This window comes from Scyliorhinus canicula, chromosome 2 (genome assembly GCF_902713615.1).
Source record: "Scyliorhinus canicula chromosome 2, sScyCan1.1, whole genome shotgun sequence".
NCBI lineage: Eukaryota > Metazoa > Chordata > Chondrichthyes > Carcharhiniformes > Scyliorhinidae > Scyliorhinus > Scyliorhinus canicula.
The window spans coordinates 80,291,485-80,313,116 of NC_052147.1; the positions used below are offsets into that span (position 1 = coordinate 80,291,485).

The 21,632-nt window shown below is 46.8% G+C and overlaps 1 protein-coding gene across 5 annotated transcripts in view; it reads right to left on the reverse strand.

Moving 5' to 3' along the window:
- Nucleotides 1-256: 256 nt before the first annotated feature.
- The window catches only part of akap6 (A kinase (PRKA) anchor protein 6), a 711,546-nt gene continuing 690,170 nt past the window's right edge, over nucleotides 257-21,632 (reverse strand). For 3 of the 5 annotated variants that reach the window (XM_038781180.1, XM_038781196.1, XM_038781187.1), the window contains 4 exons: nucleotides 6,992-10,708; nucleotides 2,988-3,128; nucleotides 2,230-2,264; nucleotides 257-1,354 (listed from right to left, as the gene is read on the reverse strand). In XM_038781180.1, coding sequence (XP_038637108.1) covers nucleotides 1,075-1,354; nucleotides 2,230-2,264; nucleotides 2,988-3,128; nucleotides 6,992-10,708 — 4,173 coding nt within the window. In that variant the 3' untranslated portion in view covers nucleotides 257-1,074. Of the gene's footprint in view, nucleotides 1,355-2,229; nucleotides 2,265-2,978; nucleotides 3,129-6,991; nucleotides 10,709-21,632 lie in introns of all 5 variants that reach the window. The other 2 variants (XM_038781207.1, XM_038781215.1) reach the window with 2 other exon arrangements.

The following is a 21,632-nucleotide window of genomic DNA, read 5'->3' on the forward strand; positions in this document are numbered from 1 at the left end:
GTTAATACGAATACTCGCTCATATTTAAAGCTCAGGAATATTGTGATTTGTGACTTCCTTCCTCTTTAGAATTGCCCTGTGACTTTGATTGTTGCGTGAGATAGTTGGAGGTTTATGATAAAAGTGATGCAATGTCAATTTCCATTGTTCCAAGCTTTTTAATTGTGGCACTGCTAAAAATGTAAAATCTTATTAACTTTTATTTTGCAGGAAAGGTTGCTTCTTTGAAAGCCAATAACTCACTCCACTTGTTGTCTGATAAAGTAATTTTTATTTGCCAACTTTAATTTACCCATGCAATCTAACAGCTCAAGGCTTAACATTTTCTACATTACTGGACACGTTAACACAATACAAGGAAGCATCGTATATCATCATACATGAATGTTAGCATATTCTTGTACATATGTACAGAAATTATACACACAGCATAACCTTGCTACCACATCTCTTTGAGCCAACTTTTTAACTGGGAAAGCAGCTTTTTAACAAAAGGTGTAAGAAATACGGCAAGGCACACATTGTTAAAATATTTCTTCTCTTCCCATCTTAGGAAGTAGAAATAACAAAGCTTGACCATGTACCGAACTAAAATACCTCTAATTGCAATATACAGCACAATAAGGTTGTTTTATAAGTCTCAGGGTTGCATAGATTGGATCTATGTATTCTATGTTGGTATTGATTTAACATTACTTACACTAAATGTCCCAATAAATGATAATTAAGACTAAACAAAAATTTCAAATGGACTCATTAGAAATATTATGCTCCTTGTCATATGTCAAAGTTAAATACTCTAATGATATTCATGGATCCTCTCGTATATAGCACATTTAGCATAATAGGACTCACATTTTCCATGTGTGTGTGGTTTCTGAAAAATGAGTGTTTGTTGAGATGAATACATTCTCCCATAAAATTCAAACATTAATCCAATATACCAATATGTGAAATGCCATTGCAGGAATTGACACAAGGTTACACCTTCATATCTTTGCAAATTCTGTAGTATTGTCTAAGATATCAAAAAGTGCCTATACCATCAGAAGAAGGATATTCATAAACTGTAGATCAGAATGGAGGAGGTCCTTGGAGGTAGCTTAGGACAGGAGTCCATGAAGAAGAAAAATGGCGGACTTTGCTGCAATCTGTTGGTATTACCAATAAGGGAGTAACAGCAATTGCCATACACAGGACCAGCAGAAGCAACCAGATTACCACACCTGCATGAAAAACTCGCATTTGGAAGGAATTTGTCTTCGATATCAGTGAGGAAGAGGATGGTTCAATTAGATTAGAGGCTGCCTTGGGAATAGATGGGCAAAAATGGAGCAAGGTTACAGCCAGATTTCTAGAGAGAAGAAAGACAAATATATGTTGTAGTTAGCAGCGATAAAGAGTGACAAATATTTTCTGCTGTCAGCATTGTATACAGTAATGTTACAACTGCTTGACTAAGAAAAAATACTGGAACTATATAATCACCAATGGACAACTACTTGAGCTGTTTCTAAACATGTATGGCAAATAAAAATATTTATAGTGTGAGAGAAATTTTTTGGCTAACATCAAAAATCTAACATTAACAGTTGTACTTTAAAATCAATTAAATGACTTTAAATCATTGTTGGATTTTTATAATTGTTCAATAACAGCTTCACTAGAGAAGGTAACTATCATGTATGACCTTTCCTTTGTTCTCCTTTCATCCTCATCTGTGATCTTCAGTATGCAGACAACACCCTCAGGTACAGATGCCAATATGCAAACAACATCGATTGAAGCAAAGCCCAGTGATAATGGATACATAAAGCAGCAATCATTGGGCTCCATATGAACATAAAAACCTGAAGTTATGAAAACTATCTGTATGGCAAGGAGCCTAAAACAATGCAGTCAAATGCATTCACTACAGATATTTAAAACTAATCCCTTCCATATCTATTCTGTTGTATATATTTTAAACTTCAGGTTTTTCCTAGATCTGTCAGCATGAAAGCAATAACATCTGGCCAGCCATAGGGTTTGATTTCCACAGTCTGGGATAATTAAACCATGCAGCAAGGAGCAGGAGCTTGTAATGAAGATTATGAAGAAATGACTGTCAGAATACAGCTGAAGAGATAAATGTAATGTGCATCCCTTCTACAGCTACTAGGAGGCACTCCGGACATGCATTTATTCGCCTTCCAAATTAGGCAGAAGTATCTCGATCTAGCTAATTACCTTTGCCTTTGATCTTGCTTTGCTGCTACTGATTTCTACATTTATATAGAAACATGACAAGTAGAAGAAAGAAAAGGGCAATAAGCATTGAATCCAGAAAGTAACAAGTGATACAGGAAGTTGTTTACAAAGACAACTATATGCATTTCTATGCATTAACTGTATTTTTGTCAAAATAAATTGTCAAAGGCAATTATTTATAAAAAATGAATTTGAGCTCATTCTAGAATTCAATACAAAAGGTAGTACAAAACATACTTGGCTTCAAGTACAAGCAGAATACTTCCTGGACACAACTTCTGATAGGTTTTGTTTGCTATTATAGCTTTGCAGGCAATTGCAATGAATAGCTGGCAGTTACACAGCAGGTGCAGGTTATCACTTATATTTCAAGCCAGATTATGGGATAGGAGGCATGTGATTGATGAGTTTTATATTGCAGCCCTCAAAGCCTTCAAAATGCACCAAGGTAGATGCAGGAAAGGCAAGCCCATCAAGAAAAGAGGAACAGCGGAAGGTTTTGTCAACTTTTGTGATCTTATTCTGTGTTTTGCATAATTACCCATGAAAAGATCCAACAATTTCACAATATAAATTGACTCTTTTATATCAGCTTTTGCAAACACAGTAACACTGAAATACCACATAGTTTGCTCTACATATGAAGCTTTTGCTTTCTCAGGGCGAGTCGGGTGGACATTAATCAAATGAATATTTAAACCCCTGAAAAGAATATTTATTTGACTCACATCCTATACCTTGGGTATAGTTCTTGCAGCATGGGAGTCACATGCAAGTTCACTGTGGTGGCATACAGAAACTGTAGTTTTGGCATCAGTGGTTCCGCTCTTCTGTGCTTTCCCAATATTCTCTGTTGTATATTTTTGTGAGCTAGGGATCTGCAAACCATAAATTTTTACTTGATTTATTAGTAGTTTATACTGAAGTCCCATTTACATCTAGTAAACATAAAACATACCACGTGATTAAGCCATGCAGCAAAGGGAATCATAGTAAATCTTTCCTATACATGACTTGTATTCTTTGACAGTCCTCTTGAAATTTCAGATGTCATAGCATTTTACTGCGAATATCAAAATATTATTTATTATTTTAAATGTAAAGTAATACTTAGCTCCATCGCCGATGAAGTTTTTCTCAATTTACAAAAGAAGCACATCATAATTGGAAACAAATGCATTATCGATAGAAAACCTTTCATAACATATTGGATACTCCGTAATTTTGTTCCCAATTCAAATATGAATCTTCATGTAATATTTTAATATTTCTGTACATGATTATACGATGATGAAGAATGAAATATATAGTTCAGTCAGAACCATAACCCACTTGCAACTCTGTTGCTAATGAATAAATCTTGGGAGCATAAACCATGTTTATGCATAAAGAATGTTCATCATTCTTTCCAAACATTTTCTGTATCTGTACTTTTTATTGTTATAAAAATAAAATCCATATATTTCTTCTAAATTAACTGTGAATATAATTATAATTACCCATGTTAAGATTTTGACCATATCTTTTATTTTTGAAAAAAGCTTTTATCACAGATGATATATTCTGAATATACCGATTGCTGGGTAATTGGCTTCTGGAGGTTTATTGAGTGCCCAGCACAATATTTAGTGGTAAGCACCGCCAGACTTTTCAGCACATGTGGTGTCAGATTGACTATGGGCTGGATTCTCCGATCCCACAGCCATGTGTTTCTTGGCCACGCACCGTTCAATCGTGGTGGGATTCTATCTTCCCGCTGCTTGTCAATGGGATTTCCCATTGTAACCACCCCACGGCAATGCAAAATCCGCAGGTGCTGCTGGCGGGAAAATTGAATCGAAATGACCGGAGATATCCGGCCTATGTGAAAATGGGTTAGTGAACCCATGAAAGGAGTTGGGGGAAACAAAATTGTTCTTGTTAAAACCTTGTTAATGTCACCAACGCATAGCTGAAGCAGCATTTTACCCTCATAAAGTGAGCTAGAAAACTGCTCATGAATGCGTTTAAAGAACTGGATGATTTCAAAGTACCATCAGAGTTTTTTACAGAAGTGAACAATGCAGGCATGTATGGTAGTTCGTTTGGTTGGTTCTGACTTAACTGCAGCTTATATAAGAAAAGAATGCCTCAGAGATGTTTAAAGAACAAAAGGGCAGGAAATGCATACTATGCTAATCTTGGCAGCATGGTGGCACAGTGGTTAGCACTGCTGCCTCATAGCTCCAGGGACCCGGGTTCAATACCGGCCTTGGGAGACTGTGTGGAGTTTGCACTTTCTCCCCGTGTTTGTGTAGATTTCCTCCGGATGCTCCGGTTTTTTCTCACAGTCCAAAGGTGTGCAGGTTAGGTGGAATGGCCCTGCTAAATTTGCCCTTCGTGACCAGGGATATACGGGTACGGGGTGGCAGGGATAGGGTGGGAGCCTGGCTAGGATGATCTTTCAGAGAGCAGTACGGACTCGATGAGCCTCCTTCTGCACTGTAGGGTTTCTATGATTCAATAAAGAAATAATGACAGAAAATTAGAGATGATATCCATAGAATCAGAACCAATCACCCAATTGCATAATTATTGATATGATTTCATGTAGTTTCATATTGTCTTTGTTTGAGTCTGTTTTCACGTGTTTTAAAACTATAGTACTGTCACAGTGCACATTGACCAGTTCATTATTTTAAACAATTAAGTCTCAAGCTCATCGCAACTGTAGCAACTGAGTAGAGTACATGCAAGATTTGGGGTGAGGTGAGGACCCAATTGTCGAGATGATTTTCCACTAGACACCTCAATCTCAAACTTGCTTACTAGAACAATGAGCATAATTTAATGGAAATAAAACGGAGTCCTGTGTCGGGCGTGGTTTGCCGAGAACAACCCCGCTATTAAGCGGGTCTCGGTTTCATTTCTGGGCCTCAGCGAGGAACACTCCGCTGAGGCTACACTTAGTCCCATTGCCTGCACTAACGGGCTCTGCTTAGCAGGGCAGGAAAAAATCTAGACCCTTCACCACAGCGCCCGGAACCCTCAACTCCCCAACTTACCAATTCGAGGGTCCTCAAGCCCACTCATGAGGGCAGGTCAGCTCTGGGCCTGATCCACGAAATAGGCAAGATGCTAAGTTGGCACTGCCAGGCCTAGACACCCTAGTGGATTTGTGATGCTGGGGGGGGGGGGGGGGGGGGGGGGCGCTAATTTGTGATGCTGGGGGGGGGGGGGCTGAGTTGCATGGGCAGGGTGGTATTACGATGTAATCAGGTGGCCTGATAATGGGATTCCCTTGGAAATCCCTCACAATCCTCGCCATTCATCAATTTGCATGGCTAATGATTGGAAATCGCTTCCTGATTTGCAATTCAGCTCCAGTGGGAGAACATAGGGTGACATTGGGCATGATTCTCCCCAAACATGTCGAAGTTAATTTGTGGCGGGTTTTTCAGGGAGTTTCGCACCGGCTTTGCCGGCGAGTTCCCCCCGCAATTCAATGACACTTTGTCACTTTTTGGGGTCCTGAGGTGTTCCTCGCCAGTTCAGCCCACACTTAGAATTTTTTTAGCACTGGGGAGCTGAACTCAGGGATCAGGCCGCCATTTTGAAAGTGTGCTCCAATGTAAGTGAGCATGTGGGTCACCCACACCACCACCCATGGCCAATGTCACCTCCCATACACATGGACACTACTACCCACACCCCCCAAGTGAGGACACCCACTATGGAGACCCTGAGGGCCCCCTTTCAGGCCCCCCAAAGCACCCTTACAGCACCTACTTCCTTCTAGGACCCCCACCCATCACCCACACAACTTCCCGGAGGCCCCGACTTACATGTCTGCACTCCCCCACCCTTCAAACCCCCCTCCATCCTCATTTCATGGGCATGGTCCCCCTTTCCCCCTGGTCCTTGGCAGTGCCACCCTGGCAATCAGGCACCCTTGCACTGACACCCAGGCAGTGCTCCTGCTGGCTTGGCAGTGCCATCCAGGCAACTTGGTAGGTGCTGGGAAGCAGTGCTAAGGTGCCCACTTTCCAGGGGGATGGGCAGGGAGGCACCCTGCACTTGCCCTGACCACCCAGAGGGCTCCGTGGTCCTCGAGACCCCCGGGTGCCATTCCGCCTGGTCCACATTTGTGTGGACCAGCACTAATTGGCACCCAGCTGCAGCCTTCCTGGGGAGGCTGAAGAATTGAGGGGAAACCGCCGGATCCTGCGCAGGTAGGTCGGAAGTAGGCTTTCCTGCCACAGGAGGGCCCCAGTAAATATGGCAGCTGAACAGCAACTAGGCCCTAAGTCTTGATTTTAAAACACTACCACAACATTTGCGCTTGGTGGGCCAAGGTAAAATAGCTTATGTGTACGAGGCAAATTAGAAATGTCTTAATTTCCACTGAGCCATTTAGCACACATATTATGCATAGCTGAATTTATGAAATTTCCATCATTAATACAAATTAAGGGGCTCGGCAACTCTTTGGGACCTAATCCTCTCCCCCCCTCGTCCTCTGACCACACCCCCATTCTCTGACCCATGACTCCACCACCCCCCAACCCACCAAACGCACCGGTCCCCAGTCAGAAGTTATGGTCCACTGGTTCAGATCTTCCGCGGAGTGGCAATCGTTGTCAGATTGCTGCCCGGGAATAAATAAAACAGGTTTTTTTAATCCATCTCTTTTCAAAATAGAAGAAAATGTAGCTTCTACAAATTATAAAATGATAGATTTTGAATATAACACATAACCCACCTCTTTCTGAAGCGAGTCTCCTTCGTAATGGTTTTCTTTTGTGGAAAGCTTCTGTTTGTCTTTACAATCTGCAGTTTGATGATTTTCATAAACAGGATGTTCATGTGGAAATTGAATTTTGATGAAGGTGTCTCCTGGTTTTTCAAAATGATCATTATTTGGTTGTGTGTCCTTCACCACATTTATTTCAAGGGACTGTCTTACCGACTTATGATTTTCATCACTCTCGCTCTTTAGTGGAGGGCCATTTGGTTCAAGCATTTCAAGGTTAGACATGGCAAAAAAGGATCCATTATCTGACAAACACTCATTAGTGCATGTTTGTGGTTTAGGCAGCAAATAATTAAGGTAAGGATTCTCAGTATGGCACTCTACTGCTTGAAAGGTATTGTCTTCAGATGTGTTGCATATTTGATTAGTGATGTCTAAAAATGTAATTGAGTTTTCAGGAATTTTGTTTGCTTCAATTAGATTCCCACCACACATATTTTGGTTACTCGGTGTCACACTTGCTTTTGACATTGCAATGTCCAGTTTACCATTTGACAATGGGGATGCATTGCTGTCAAAAAATGATGCAGTTTTGATCAAAGAATATTGATTATTATCTGAAACGGTGTCCTTTTGAAATGTAGATTCAAATAAGCAGGGCTGATCAGTATATCGTTCTTCAAAACCTTCAGTCTGAAAGTTATCATCTTCATCGTTGCTTTCAATCTGGGCCTTATCATTAAAATCCGATGGCAGCGGTGTGCTGCTTTTCTCATCAATGCAAGTGTTCACCTCACCGCAATCACTGTCATGTGATGATATGGACAGGTAAGAGTAAAAGTCTCCTTTTCGCAGTTGCAAAGGACGGTGAGAATGTTCCAATACTTTTTCCTTGATCTGAGCCACCGAAGTTGGATTCATCATTTCAGAGTCATGCTGGGATATGTTCTTCAGGGCTGTTGATGCCATATCAATTATTTCCATCACAAAATTATGAACAGAACTATCTTCTTCACCATCAAAATCATGAGGAACACTAGAATGGCAGGAACAATTTGAAATATCATTGACATAATCCGTAGTAGTTTCTTCCAACTGTTTGTTTTCTGAATCAAGCTGAGATGAACATTTTACAGCTGACTCTTCACTAATAATATTATATTCATCACCAAGGCAGTTAAGTGTCAAATCTGCGTTGGAACCATCATGCTGTTGAGGTTTCTTAGATTCACTTGTCAGAACTGTCTTCTCACCTAATACTGTAACATTGTAATTTTCAAGTTTCTTTGAGAGAATAGGCTCCTCATCAAGGTTAAAAGCAAATGATGATAAATGTTGGTTTGCAATCCCATTGTCTTCGAAGCATATCAGCTTTTTATTCTTCTTTGGAGAATGTGGGGGGGTCAGGGGAGGTGGAATGTACTGTGCAGAAGGAACATCTGTTTCTTGCTCTAATGCACTCCGAAATAATTCAGGTTTTGAACATTCTGTTAAATGGGGGTTGCCAGTATTGTGTTCCTTTTCAAAAGACTGAAGTTTATTGATGTCTATCTCTTCAGTTTGTTCTTTTTTGTCTTTTAATGGAGATTTTTCCACATTGCCATTCTCTACATCATCTTTTAAGTGGTCAGTGCAAGAGTGTCTGAGAGTCTCCATTCCATTCTGTTTGAATTTGAGAGAAGTATTCTTGCAGTCTTTGGACTCGGACTGCATCAATGCAGAACTGTTTAAAAATGGGTAAAGTGTTGAAATATTTTTAAAGGGTGGTAATCTGATACTACTTGAATCGGTCCTGCACCGATACTTCTCTCCTGAATTCATTTTTTTCTTTTCCTTTGTGACTGAAAAAAATGGCTTAATCCATTGTTGGAGTTCATTCTTCATATAATCCCTATCTAAAATGTGACTGCTTTCTTCATTAATTTCATCATCTGTGGCAATGCTGGAATCATCATCATCCTTAATGCACAGTTCTTCTTCTGTTAGTGTAAGGGTTGAACTGGAAAGCAAATCACTATCGTCTTCTTCATCAGTACAAGCAGATGTACAAGACACATTAACAATCATGCTTATATTGACATCAGCTTCATCAGTCACTGATTGATTAACGTGTTTTTTGAATGATGCATTGGAATCCGAAATTTTATTTTTATGAACAATTATGTCTTCCGAACACAAAGAGAGCTCATCACTGCTGCTAAGTTCTGTGAGAGAAGCAGCAGAGTCTTCATTTGCTGATGATGCAGCATCAAATGATAGTTGCCCAGTGAACGACATTTTGAGAGAGTTACTATGCAGTGTGATATCAGAGACACTACGTTTCATTTTTGGACTTACTGGATTCTGAATATTTTCTAAACGTTTCAACAGGTCTAATGTCCTCTTGCTTAGCTCCCCTACTGCATCACTACCCATGATGTCCCCTGACCCGTGGATACTCAGTAGTTCCTCTGTGATTTTGTAAGGAATGGCCCAGCTCTCTAAGGAGGTACTGTGTTGGAGATCACCACTTTTGTGATTGTTAGTTTCAAGCTGAAATATGTCGCCAGCAATTGAAAGTGATTCCACCGATGACCTCTGAGACAAAAATGTGAAACCTGTGTCACTTAGAATATCTCGAGATATTCTGTCATCATCTGTTTTGCTATAACAAGTCTCAAGGTTTCCTTCACTTGATGTTATTGGCAGGCAGTTTTCTGATGTAGCATAGTCTGATTTGGAATCTGGAACTGATAGCCCATTTTTACAAATAAATTCAGGGGAATGAGGTTTAGAGGACATATGCCCATTAGTAGTTCCCTTTTCTTCAGATGAGTGAGTTATAGTCATATTTAACTCACGCTCAGGGCCCTGTAGGTAAGAATAGTCATAAAACGTGAACACATCATATTGTGCCTCTAGATCATTTGAACAACCCTTTGAAGCAATTTTATTGATATCAAAGGGCTGTAAATTTTCTTCATTACTCAGAGACAGTGATTGAAGATTTTTTGACAATTCTACTTCATTTTTTGTTCTTGGTATTCTTGCTACATTCTTCATTTCCCTTTTTTCAAGTGAACCCGGTCTTTGACAAATGCATGACTGAATTGGACAATCTTTATGTTTCAATTCTATTAAGGGGTGCAATGGTTGGACATATTTAGTTTGAGCTTGAACAATCTGATTTGGTAGAGACGTTTGAGAATTTGTTGTAGCTTCTGTACCATCCTCGCTGATTATGCTGACTATTCCACTCTCACACTGTGATGTTGGTTTGTCCTCTTTTTCTGGAATCAAATCACCCAGTAGGTCTGGCAAAGAATCTTCAGATGAGAAAGGTGAATCTTTACTTGCACTCATTACTAAATTGGTTGGATGCTTTGAATTAGATACAATTGAGGCATTCTTGAAGAATGTCTTGTGTTTTTTTCCATGGAGTTGTACATTATGTTGGCTGTAGACCTGATAGATATGTGGACATGAGGAAGAAGGTGCCTCACCAGGACTATATAGTGATTCTCCAGGGCCATTGGTATATTGATCCAGCATAAGTTCATCAGCAAGATTATTGATGAGCTCTGGTGAGAATTTTGATGCGTCATTCTGCTTGCATGCAAGATCAGCAGGTGTTTCATCTTGGATACCAATCAGGTTATTACTCATGTCTGTTTCATCCCATTCCAGTGAATCTTCATGCAAGACATTCAAATCCATTAGGCCTGGTTCAATGCAGCTTAAGGAGTCCTAAAAGGGAACAAAAATGAAAAACCTTTTTCAGGTTTGTTTTCTTTTTAGAAGTTGGAAGCTGATATTTAAAAAATGTACTGTCCTTTCCCTAATGATCCATTAACGAAAATCAGATTCACTAAATGTCCTAGATTACGAAATGTAAATTATATGTGACCCATCACATTTTACACGGACCTCTATGTTTAGTTAAGAGATCCAGTTTCATGAATTTACAAAGGAAGTTTTAACCGGCAGTGGTTCTTGGGTAAGTTGTGGAAAAGTCCCAACTTCTCCAATCTAGCTATGTAACTGACATTTCTCATCGCTGGAACCATTCTCATGAATCTTTTCTGTGCTCTTTATAATGCATTCATGTTTTTCCGCAAGTGTAGTGCGCAGAACTGGAAATAATACTGCATTTGAGACAGGACCTGTGTTCTACATAAGTTTGAGAAAAGCACAGAATAGTAAAGCCAGGAGTAAACACCCAGGGCACAATTCTCCCAAAAATTTCCAAGTGTAGTCTCCAGTGGGAAATGTGGGGCGCGATTCTCCGATCGCGGGACAGAGTGTCTGCGCCGTTGTGAACGCCGTCGCATTTCACAATGGCGCAAACCGGGCACAGGCAGTAGCGATTGGGGCCAGCATGGCGCTGCAGCGGTTCATGCCACTCCAGCCTCACTTCCTGGCGCGCACTGGGGGCGGCGCCAACTGCACATGCACGGTGGCCTTACTAAGCACTGCAGCCCCGATGCAACATGGTGCGGGGGTTCAGTCAGCGCCGGCCCTAGGGTTGCTGGCGCCCCGGGCAAGCTGAACTTCGGCGCCCTTCGGGCGGGGGCGGGCCCGGGGGGCCGAGGCCGAGGGGGGGCGGGGCCGAGGCCGAGGGGGGGTGGGCCGGGGGGGGCGGGGAGGGCAGAGGGGGGGGGGCGGCGGATGGAGGGGGGGCGGCGGACGGAGGGGGGGACGGAAGGGGGAGGGCGGCCACCGCGCATGCGCTGGTTGGCGCCGGCCCAACTGCGCATGCGCGGGACCCGGGTCTCTGGCGCCCCCGAGCACATGGCGCCCCGGGCGACTGCCCGAGTTGCCGGTACCTTGGGCCAGCCCTGGGTTCAGTGGCCGGATGCGCAACAAAGTAGGCCTGGGCGGGGGGGGGGGGGGGGGGGGGGAGGGAGAGGCCGGCCCGCCAATCGGTAGGCTCCGATCGCAGGCCAGACCCCATCGGAGGGCCCCCCGCGGACGGAGCCCCTCTCCCCTCCCCCACAGGCCGCCCCCCGACCCTTCGCGCAGAGTTCCCGCTGGCAGTGACTAGGTGTGGACGGCGTCGGCGGGACACTGCTTTTTCCACCTGGCCATTCGGCCCATACGGGCCGGAGAATTGGCAGCCCTGCCGCGTAAAACAGCCCACGACCGGCATCGCGCAAAACGCGGCAGCGCAAATGGCGCTGATTTTCCGCACCTCGGAGAATCGCGCTCCGGCGTGGTGCGCGGTTGCGGCGATTCTCCGGCCCGCCGCGGGACTGGGAGAATCATGCTCGAGGTGCAATTCTTACTGGGTGGATCGGTGTAATCCATTCACACTTGTTTTGGAGCAAGGGGGTGATTGGCGCCAAAAATGTGGTGTGGGACCCAAAAGGGCACGCCAATCTCAGAATAACCCAATAGTCCCCCCACGTCTCACCAGCATTTTCCCACTCTCCTTCCCGCCGGCAAAGACTCCCCTTCCATTTCCATCAACTGCACTCCCGCCCCCCAAGTGACGACACCCGACTATGGCGAACAAATCTTCAGGCTTCCCCTCAGTCCCTCCTTTCAGGCCCCACATCTTAGCAGTGCTAACCTGGCACTAACCTCAGGCACCCTGACAGTGCCAATCTGGGAGGAGACAGTGCCAGGGTACTGTCCAGCCATAACCGTGACCACCTGGGGGCTACAACGGCCCCCGAGCCCCCCGGGTGGTTATCACATCTATCCAGAGAATTCAACAATGGCTGCAAGAAGGTCCTCACTGAGGAATATCTACACTTTAATGTCTCAGTGGTGCCAGCTGCTTCTATTGTGGAAAAGTACTGCCATCAGGGGCGGAATTCTCCGACCCCCCACAGGGTCGGGGAATCGCCTGGGGCCGGCGTAAATCCCGCCCCCGCCGTAGCCGGAATTCTCCGCCACCCTGGAATCGACGGGAGCGGGAATCACGCCCCACCGATCGGCGTGCCCCCCGCGCCGATCGGCATGCCCCCCCGGGGCGATTCTCCGGCCCACGATGGGCCGAAGTCCCGCAGCTGACAGGCCAATCCTGCAGACGTGGTTTAAACCACCTCTGGTGCCGGCGGGATTGGCGGCGCATGAAGGCCCCCGGGGTCCTGGGGGGGAGCGCCCCCACGGTGGCCTGGCCCACGATCGGGGCCCACCGATTGGCGGGCGGGCCAGTGCCGTGGGGGCACTCTTTTTCTTCCGCCGCCGCCACAGCCTCCATGAGAACATAGAACATAGAACGATACAGCGCAGTACAGGCCCTTCGGCCCTCGATGTTGCACCGACATGGAAAAAAACTAAAGGCCATCTAACCTACACTATGCCCTTATCATCCATATGCTTATCCAATAAACTTTTAAATGCCCTCAATGTTGGCGAGTTCACTACTGTTGCAGGTAGGGCATTCCACGGCCTCACCACTCTTTGCGTAAAAAACCCACCTCTGACCTCTGTCCTATATCTATTACCCCTCAATTTAAGGCTATGTCCCCTCGTGCTAGCCACCTCCATCCGCGGGAGAAGGCTCTCGCTGTCCACCCTATCTAACCCTCTGATCATTTTGTATGCCTCTATTAAGTCACCTCTTAACCTTTTTCTCTCTAACGAAAACAATCTCAAGTCCATCAGCCTTTCCTCATAAGATTTTCCCTCCATACCAGGCAACATCCTGGTAAATCTCCTCTGCACCCGTTCCAAAGCTTCCACGTCCTTCCTATAATGAGGCGACCAGAACTGTACGCAATACTCCAAATGCGGCCGTACTAGAGTTTTGTACAACTGCAACATGACCTCATGGCTCTGGAACTCAATCCCTCTACCAATAAAGGCCAACACACCATAGGCCTTCTTCACAACCCTATCAACCTGGGTGGAAACTTTCAGGGATCTATGTACATGGACACCGAGATCCCTCTGCTCATCCACACTACCAAGAATTTTACCATTAGCCAAATATTCCGCATTCCTGTTATTCTTTCCAAAGTGAATCACCTCACACTTCCCCACATTAAACTCCATTTGCCACCTCTCAGCCCAGCTCTGCAGCTTATCTATGTCCCTCTGTAACCTGCAACATCCTTCCGCACTGTCTACAACTCCACCGACTTTAGTGTCGTCTGCAAATTTACTCACCCATCCTTCTGCGCCCTCCTCTAGGTCATTTATAAAAATGACAAACAGCAACGGCCCCAGAACAGATCCTTGTGGTACGCCACTCGTAACTGAACTCCATTCTGAACATTTCCCATCAACTACCACTCTCTGTCTTCTTTCAACTAGCCAATTTCTGATCCACATCTCTAAATCACCCTCAATCCCCAGCCTCCGTATTTTCTGCAATAGCCGACCGTGGGGAACCTTATCAAACGCTTTACTGAAATCCATATACACCACATCAACTGCTCTATCCTCGTCTACCTGTTCAGTCACCTTCTCAAAGAACTCGATAAGGTTTGTGAGGCATGACCTACCCTTCACAAAACCATGCTGACTATCCCTAATCATATTATTCCTATCTAGATGATTATAAATCGTATCTTTTATAATCCTCTCCAAGACTTTACCCACCACAGACGTTAGGCTCACCGGCCTATAGTTACCGGGGTTATCTCTACTCCCCTTCTTGAACAAAGGGACCACATTTGCTATCCTCCAGTCCTCTGGCACTATTCCTGTAGCCAATGATGACCTAAAAATCAAAGCCAAAGGCTCAGCAATCTCTTCCCTGGCTTCCCAGAGAATCCTAGGATAAATCCCATCCGGCCCCGGGGACTTATCTATTTTCACCTTGTCCAGAATTGCCAACACTTCTTCCCTACGCACCTCAATGCCATCTATTCTAATAGCCTGGGTCTCAGCATTCTCCTCCACAATATTATCTTTTTCCTGAGTAAATACTGAGGAAAAGTATTCATTTAGTGTCTCGCTTATCTCCTCAGCCTCCACACACAACTTCCCACCACTGTCCTTGACTGGCCCTACTCTTACCCTAGTCATTCTTTTATTCCTGACATACCTATAGAAAGCTTTTGGGTTTTCCTTGATCCTACCTGCCAAAGACTTCTCATGTCCCCTCCTTGCTCGACTCAGCTCTCTCTTTAGATCCTTCCTCGCTTCCTTGTAACTATCAAGTGCCCCAACTGAAACTTCACGCCTCATCTTCACATAGGCCTCCTTCTTCCTCTTAACAAGAGATTCCACTTCTTTGGTAAACCACGATTCCATCGCTCGACCCCTTCCTCCCTGCCTGACTGGTACGTACTTATCAAGAACATGCAATAGCTGTTCCTTGAACAAGCTCCACATATCCAGTGTGCCCAACCCTTGCAGCCTACTTCTCCAACCTACACATCCTAAGTCATGTCTAATGGCATCATAATTGCCCTTCCCCCAGCTATAACTCTTGCCCTGCGGGGTATACTTATCCCTTTCCATCACTAACGTAAAGGTCACCGAATTGTGGTCACTGTTTCCAAAGTGCTCACCTACCTCCAGATCTAACACCTGGCCTGGTTCATTACCCAAAACCAAATCCAATGTGGCCTCGCCTCTTGTTGGCCTGTCAACATATTGTGTCAGGAAACCCTCCTGCACACATTGTACAAAGAACGACCCATCTAATGTACTCAAACTATATATTTTCCAGTCAATATTTGGAAAGTTAAAGTCTCCCATAACAACTACCCTGTTACTTTCGCTCTTTTCCAGAATCATCTTCGCCATCCTTTCCTCTACATCCCTAGAACTATTAGGTGGCCTATAGAAAACTCCCAGCAGTGTGACCTCTCCTTTCCTGTTTCTAACCTCAGCCCATACTACCTCGGAAGAAGAGGCCCCATCTAGCATCCTTTCCGCCACCGTAATACTGTCCTTGACTAGCAGCGCCACACCTCCCCCTCTTTTGCCCCCTTTTCTGAGCTTACTAAAACACCTAAACCCCGGAACCTGCAACAACCATTCCTGTTCCTGCTCTATCCATGTCTCTGAAATGGCCACAACATCGAAGTCCCAGGTACCAACCCATGCTGCCAGTTCCCCTACCTTATTTCGTATACTCCTGGCATTGAAGTAGACACACTTCAAACCATCTACCTGAACACTGGCACCCTCCTGCGATGTCAAATCTGTGCTCCTGACCTCTATACTCTCAATCTCCCGTACCCCAAAACTACAATCCAGGTTCCCATGCCCCTGCTGAATGGCTATGGCGGAGGCGGAAGAGACCCCCCTACCATGTATGCGCCGGTGGTGACGTCAGTGGCCACGCGGTCCGGCGAAGGCCTTTCGGTCAACCCAAACGCCGGGCGCCGTAGCGCCAAAGGCCATTGGCGCCGGTTTTGTTGACAGTCGGCGCAGCGGAAACCACTCCGGTGCGGGCCTAGCCCTTAAAGGTGCGGAGAATGGTTGGTGCCACTCCGCTACGCCGGGACCCTCCGCCCCACCGGGTAGGGGAAAATCCCGGCCCAAAGGTTGAAAAAGATCCAGTCCAAAACAAACTGCGGTTAGACAGAGCACGTGCTCTTTCTAGAAGCACTTCAGACTTTAAACAAACCCACTCTGAAAAAAACAATTATTCAGAAAACCTGGGGCAGATTCACCGAGCCAAAATCACGATCACCGCGGGGGCGGGGGAAGGGGGGGGGGGGGGAAGAGAATGGGCGTTGACGCCAAAGACCGGCGCGACATCGCTCCCGCGATTCTCCGGTCCCCAGAGAATCCCCATGAATCGAGCATGCGGCGAGCATCCATACATGGCGCGGGTAGGGGGCCGTTGACAGAGGCCCTCCACGATTTACCGACGAAAGCTGGCCGCGTTCCCGACAGTGTGGTTCTAACCACGTTTTGCCTGTCGGGAACAGTCAGCGGCTGCTGCGGACTCAGTCCGCGGCTGCCCTGGTGGGGGGATGGGTGATCCTTTACCAGGGGGGGGGGGGGCATCAGGGACAGCCAGGCTAGCGATCGGGGGCCACCGATCCACGGGTGCACGCGCGATCTCGGGGGCCACGGGTGCACGCGCGATCTCGGGGGCCACGGGTGCACGCGCGATCTCGGGGGCCACGGGTGCACGCGCGATCTCGGGGGCCACGGGTGCACGCGCGATCTCGGGGGCCACGGGTGCACTGCACGCGCGATCTCGGGGGCCACGGGTGCACGCGCGATCTCGGGGGCCACGGGTGCACGCGCGATCTCGGGGGCCACGGGTGCACGCGCGATCTCGGGGGCCACGGGTGCACGCGCGATCTCGGGGGCCACGGGTGCACGCGCGATCTCGGGGGCCACGGGTGCACGCGCGATCTCGGGGGCCACGGGTGCACGCGCGATCTCGGGGGCCACGGGTGCACGCGCGATCTCGGGGGCCACGGGTGCACGCGCGATCTCGGGGGCCACGGGTGCACGCGCGATCTCGGGGGCCACGGGTGCACGCGCGATCTCGGGGGCCACGGGTGCACGCGCGATCTCGGGGGCCACGGGTGCACGCGCGATCTCGGGGGCCACGGGTGCACGCGCGATCTCGGGGGCCACGGGTGCACGCGCGATCTCGGGGGCCACGGGTGCACGCGCGATCTCGGGGGCCACGGGTGCACGCGCGATCTCGGGGGCCACGGGTCCACGGGTGCACGCGCGATCTCGGGGACCTATATTTTCGGGCAGCTTCGCGTTGTGAGTCTACCATGACGTGCATCTGTGCGCATGCGCAGACTCACGACCGGATGTGCAGGGCCCCGTATCGGCAGCCAGAGGTGCGAGGAGTACCCGGGGGCCCTGCGAGCCCCCTTCAGATAGGAGAATCACTCTGGACTTTCTTTTGATGCTGGAGTGGGTACATAGCCCCATTATTGGAGAATCCCACCCCTGATCTTTCTAGGAAGCAATTCAGAGCAGAATAAAATCTTCTACAGAAAAACTGCACTCAGACAGGACGCCTGCGCAAACGAGGAAGCACTTTAGAGTTAATGTACCGTGAAGTGCCATTAAAACGTTCACCCTCCTTTGAGATAGCCTTCAGCTATCGATCAAGAGGCGTGTAACAGTCAATTGGGTGTGAAAAACTAATGTAAACAACGACATACAAAAAGACTAAAGAAAGAATTCTACAACAGTGAAAACAAAGAGCCTATTGTGGTGATATGCATCACTGGAGACAGACAAGGGGTTAATGTAAGTACACGTAAACTAGCTAGACACTAGAGGGAGCACCAGAGACATGACACACAGACACTCAACCAGTGGGTCAGTAAGATAGGACACGACCAATGGGCATTCACGATACACACAAGAGGTGACACTACCACAGGGAGGAATTCCACCAACCCATATATAATGGACACAGCACACATGATCTTCCTCTTTCCAGTGGAGACACTCAGTGAGTACAGACACAGGGTTGATTCAACGTCACACCCACCACGTGGATTGTAGCAGACTGGTTCGTCAGTCTGAGTAGCTATAGAAGGATTAAAAGTAGTGGCAAACCCGAGTAGGAGAATTGTAAATAGTTCAATAAACGTGTTGAAGTTATCTCCACGTCTGAACCTTCCTTTGTCAGAGTGCACATCAAGGAAGCTGCTTACGCTACGCCAAGAGCATAACAAGACGCCTATTGATACTTCAAGTGGAATGAAATTATTCTTCAAGAGACAGGCTTCAGAATGAATCTGTCCTGAGAGAGGATTTAAGGGCAGCAAGGCTGCAGCTGCGCTTTGCCCTGTTATGAGGTGCTGGACATGAAAGAATGCAGGCTTCAAGGCTTCACAGACTCAAAGCTACCCTGATCCCGGGGGAGACCAGTGACCTGGCTCCCTCCAGCCCAGCCCAAGCCCTCCATACCGCCTCTCTCTTGAATAACCCCCCCCCACCCACATCATCTGGCCAGTGGCTGCTGTGACCTTGTGCTCCCTGGAGGTAAGTGGAGAGGGGTATTCACCTGCTTGCTCCCCCTCAGAGCCCATGGCGCATGGTGTCCGCTTTTAATGACCAGTAATGATTCACGCTTGGTGGTTTCCTGGGGATGCTGGAGCATTCCAGGGGGAGGCTGCTGCATTCAACTTTAATCTCTGACCAGGTTCTCGCCCACTCTGGGTGAGAACTTGATCATGCCAGCTGGAGTGGGCCGGGAACACTGGAAACTGTTTGGTGCCTGGCCCATGTCTCATTTCGGACCTCTCCCGGAATTCTCCCAACATAGCAGGACTTGCGCAGGGTGCAACGCTGCCGGAGAATCACCATCACCCCCGACGCACAAACAAATCCCTGGAGAATTCTTTTCCTGGTTTTCAAATCCCAACATTACTTGTCCCTGCTTAAATCTGAAATTTCCTTTAGATGCACAACATCTGTAATTATCTAATACTGGCCCCTTGAGCATCCCCAATTGAAATCATAGAATCCCTACAGCGCATTTGGCCCAACAATTCTGCATTGGCCCTCTGAAAGAGCACCCCAGCTAGGCCCATTCCTGCCCAATTCCCATATCCCCATCTAATCTGCACATCCCTGGACATTAAGGGGCATTTTTATCATGGCCAATCCATCTAACCTGCACATCTTTGGATTGTGGGAGAAAAGCAGAGCACGCAGAAGAAACCCACGCATATATGGGGAGAAGTTCGAAACTCCACACAGTCACCCAACGCCAGAACTGAACCTGGGTCCCTGGCGCTGAGAGGCAGCAGTGTTGGCCACTGTGCCACTGTACCGCCCAACTCCCACACCACTATTTTTGGTTGTGTCTTTAGCTACCTAGCTCTGCACTCTGGAATTCCATCCCTAAACCTCTCTGCCTCACTTTCCTCCATCATGATATTGTCACGTTAATATGGCATGAAAATGAATCAAAACAATGTGCATCAAACTTTATTTGTATTTAAAATGAACATTTGCTGAGGTAAAAGATGGTTACTACAGGTCACATGACTCACAGGATGAGCCTTCTGTCCTGGAAGCTTCTAATAGTAGTTACAAGAACAAAAGTGTTTCCCTCTCAACCTTCTGGAATCTCACACCCCATTGAAGGCCAAAACTAGGAGACATGCAGAGATTGAAACGGCGTTAACAGACCCATTTCACACCTGGGACTGACCAGGTCCATTTCAAAAGGTGACCTTTGATGTCACTAATTGATGTCATTTGCATCTTGATAAGTTTACCCCCTCGAGCAGAGTCACAGGATAGGCCCTGACAATGGTTCCTGATAGAAGATCTTCAACCTGGATGGTGACACTTTCAGAGGCTAATGACTGGGACATTTTCAGCCAAAAAACAAAGGCCATACCCAGACACCAGATAAACATCCCTTTTGAAATCATAGTGGAAGTCACATGACTCAGTTGACCATTGAGAAATTTCCATATTCAGTTGAGAACTGAGAAACGAGCATTTTCCTGATTACTTCCAACCTGAAAAGACCAACAGTCAGGCAGCTGGCCACCATCTCTCAATTCCTGAAAACCTCTTGTACTTTAAAAGCCTCATTTTCTTACAAGGGGCTGGATTCTACCAAAATGGGACTATGTCCCCATGCCGGCGTAAGAACGATGGAGTTTTACTCCAGAAATTCCGAATGAAAAAGATGAACGAATTCAATGCTCTGCAGGGACCCAGAGTAAATCTCGCAGCTTTAGCCGTGGATAAGGGCCCCCGCACTTCCAGTTTGGAGTTCGCGCATGAGCACGGTGGCGGCCTCCAGCGGCCGCGCCGAGCTCCGTGGTGGACTTGGACAGCGGAGCCAGACAGAAAAATTAACACCCCCCCTACCCATCGGCCGTGCACCCGAGCATCTAATCGCACAGATCTAACCCCCGGCCGCCTATAAGGTCCCCGGCCGCCTATAAGGACCCCCCCTCCCCGGGGCCGATCCCCCTGCTCCCCGACCAGGGCGGCTGCGGACTGAGTCCGTAGCCACTATGCATGCATCCTGAGCGGCAATAGGTGGTTAGTTCCACACCGTCGGGAACTCAGCCGGTCGGAAGCAGAGGATTGCTGGCCGGGCCTATGTCAATGGGCCCCCAGCCACCTGGTACACTCCACGGTCACACCGATTTTCGGGTCCTGGAGAATTACCGAACTGGCGCCGGGCCCGATTACGGCGATAAAGTGGATTCTCCGCCCCCGCACTGGCTGCGATTTTGGCGCAGGACTGCGGAGAATCCAGCCCAAGGATTTTTGTGCTGCTGTCTCCAACCAGCAACTGATCTGGACTGAAATCCTCCAAGAAGGAAAAACTCTCTGGGCTTTGTCTTTCTTGACTCTTGAAATCATGTGAACAAATATTCATTTCTTTGGTTATTTTACTGTTGTTCCATAGTTAGAAAAACTCTTTTTTAAATCCCCCTCGTTACTGTTTATGTGTGTGTGTGTGTGCGCGCATGTGAGGTTACGAACATTTCCAACCAACAACTCTCATGGTTTGAATGTGAAATAAACTAACCTTATGAGTTAATCATAAAGAGAGTTTGTTGCGTGTTAAAATTGGAGCATGTCAGCTGAAGGTTTGGGAAAACATGCCACAGCCTACTTTAAAAATAATTCAAAATATGGACAGATAATGTGAGGATGAAGAAGGTTTGTTTGCCTCTCTCCTGTGTGTAACAATATTCTTACAAACTAATCTGTGCTCTCTGGTTATTGATCTTTCCACCAATGGGAACAGTTACTCCCTATCTATGCTTTCCAAACTCCTTATGGT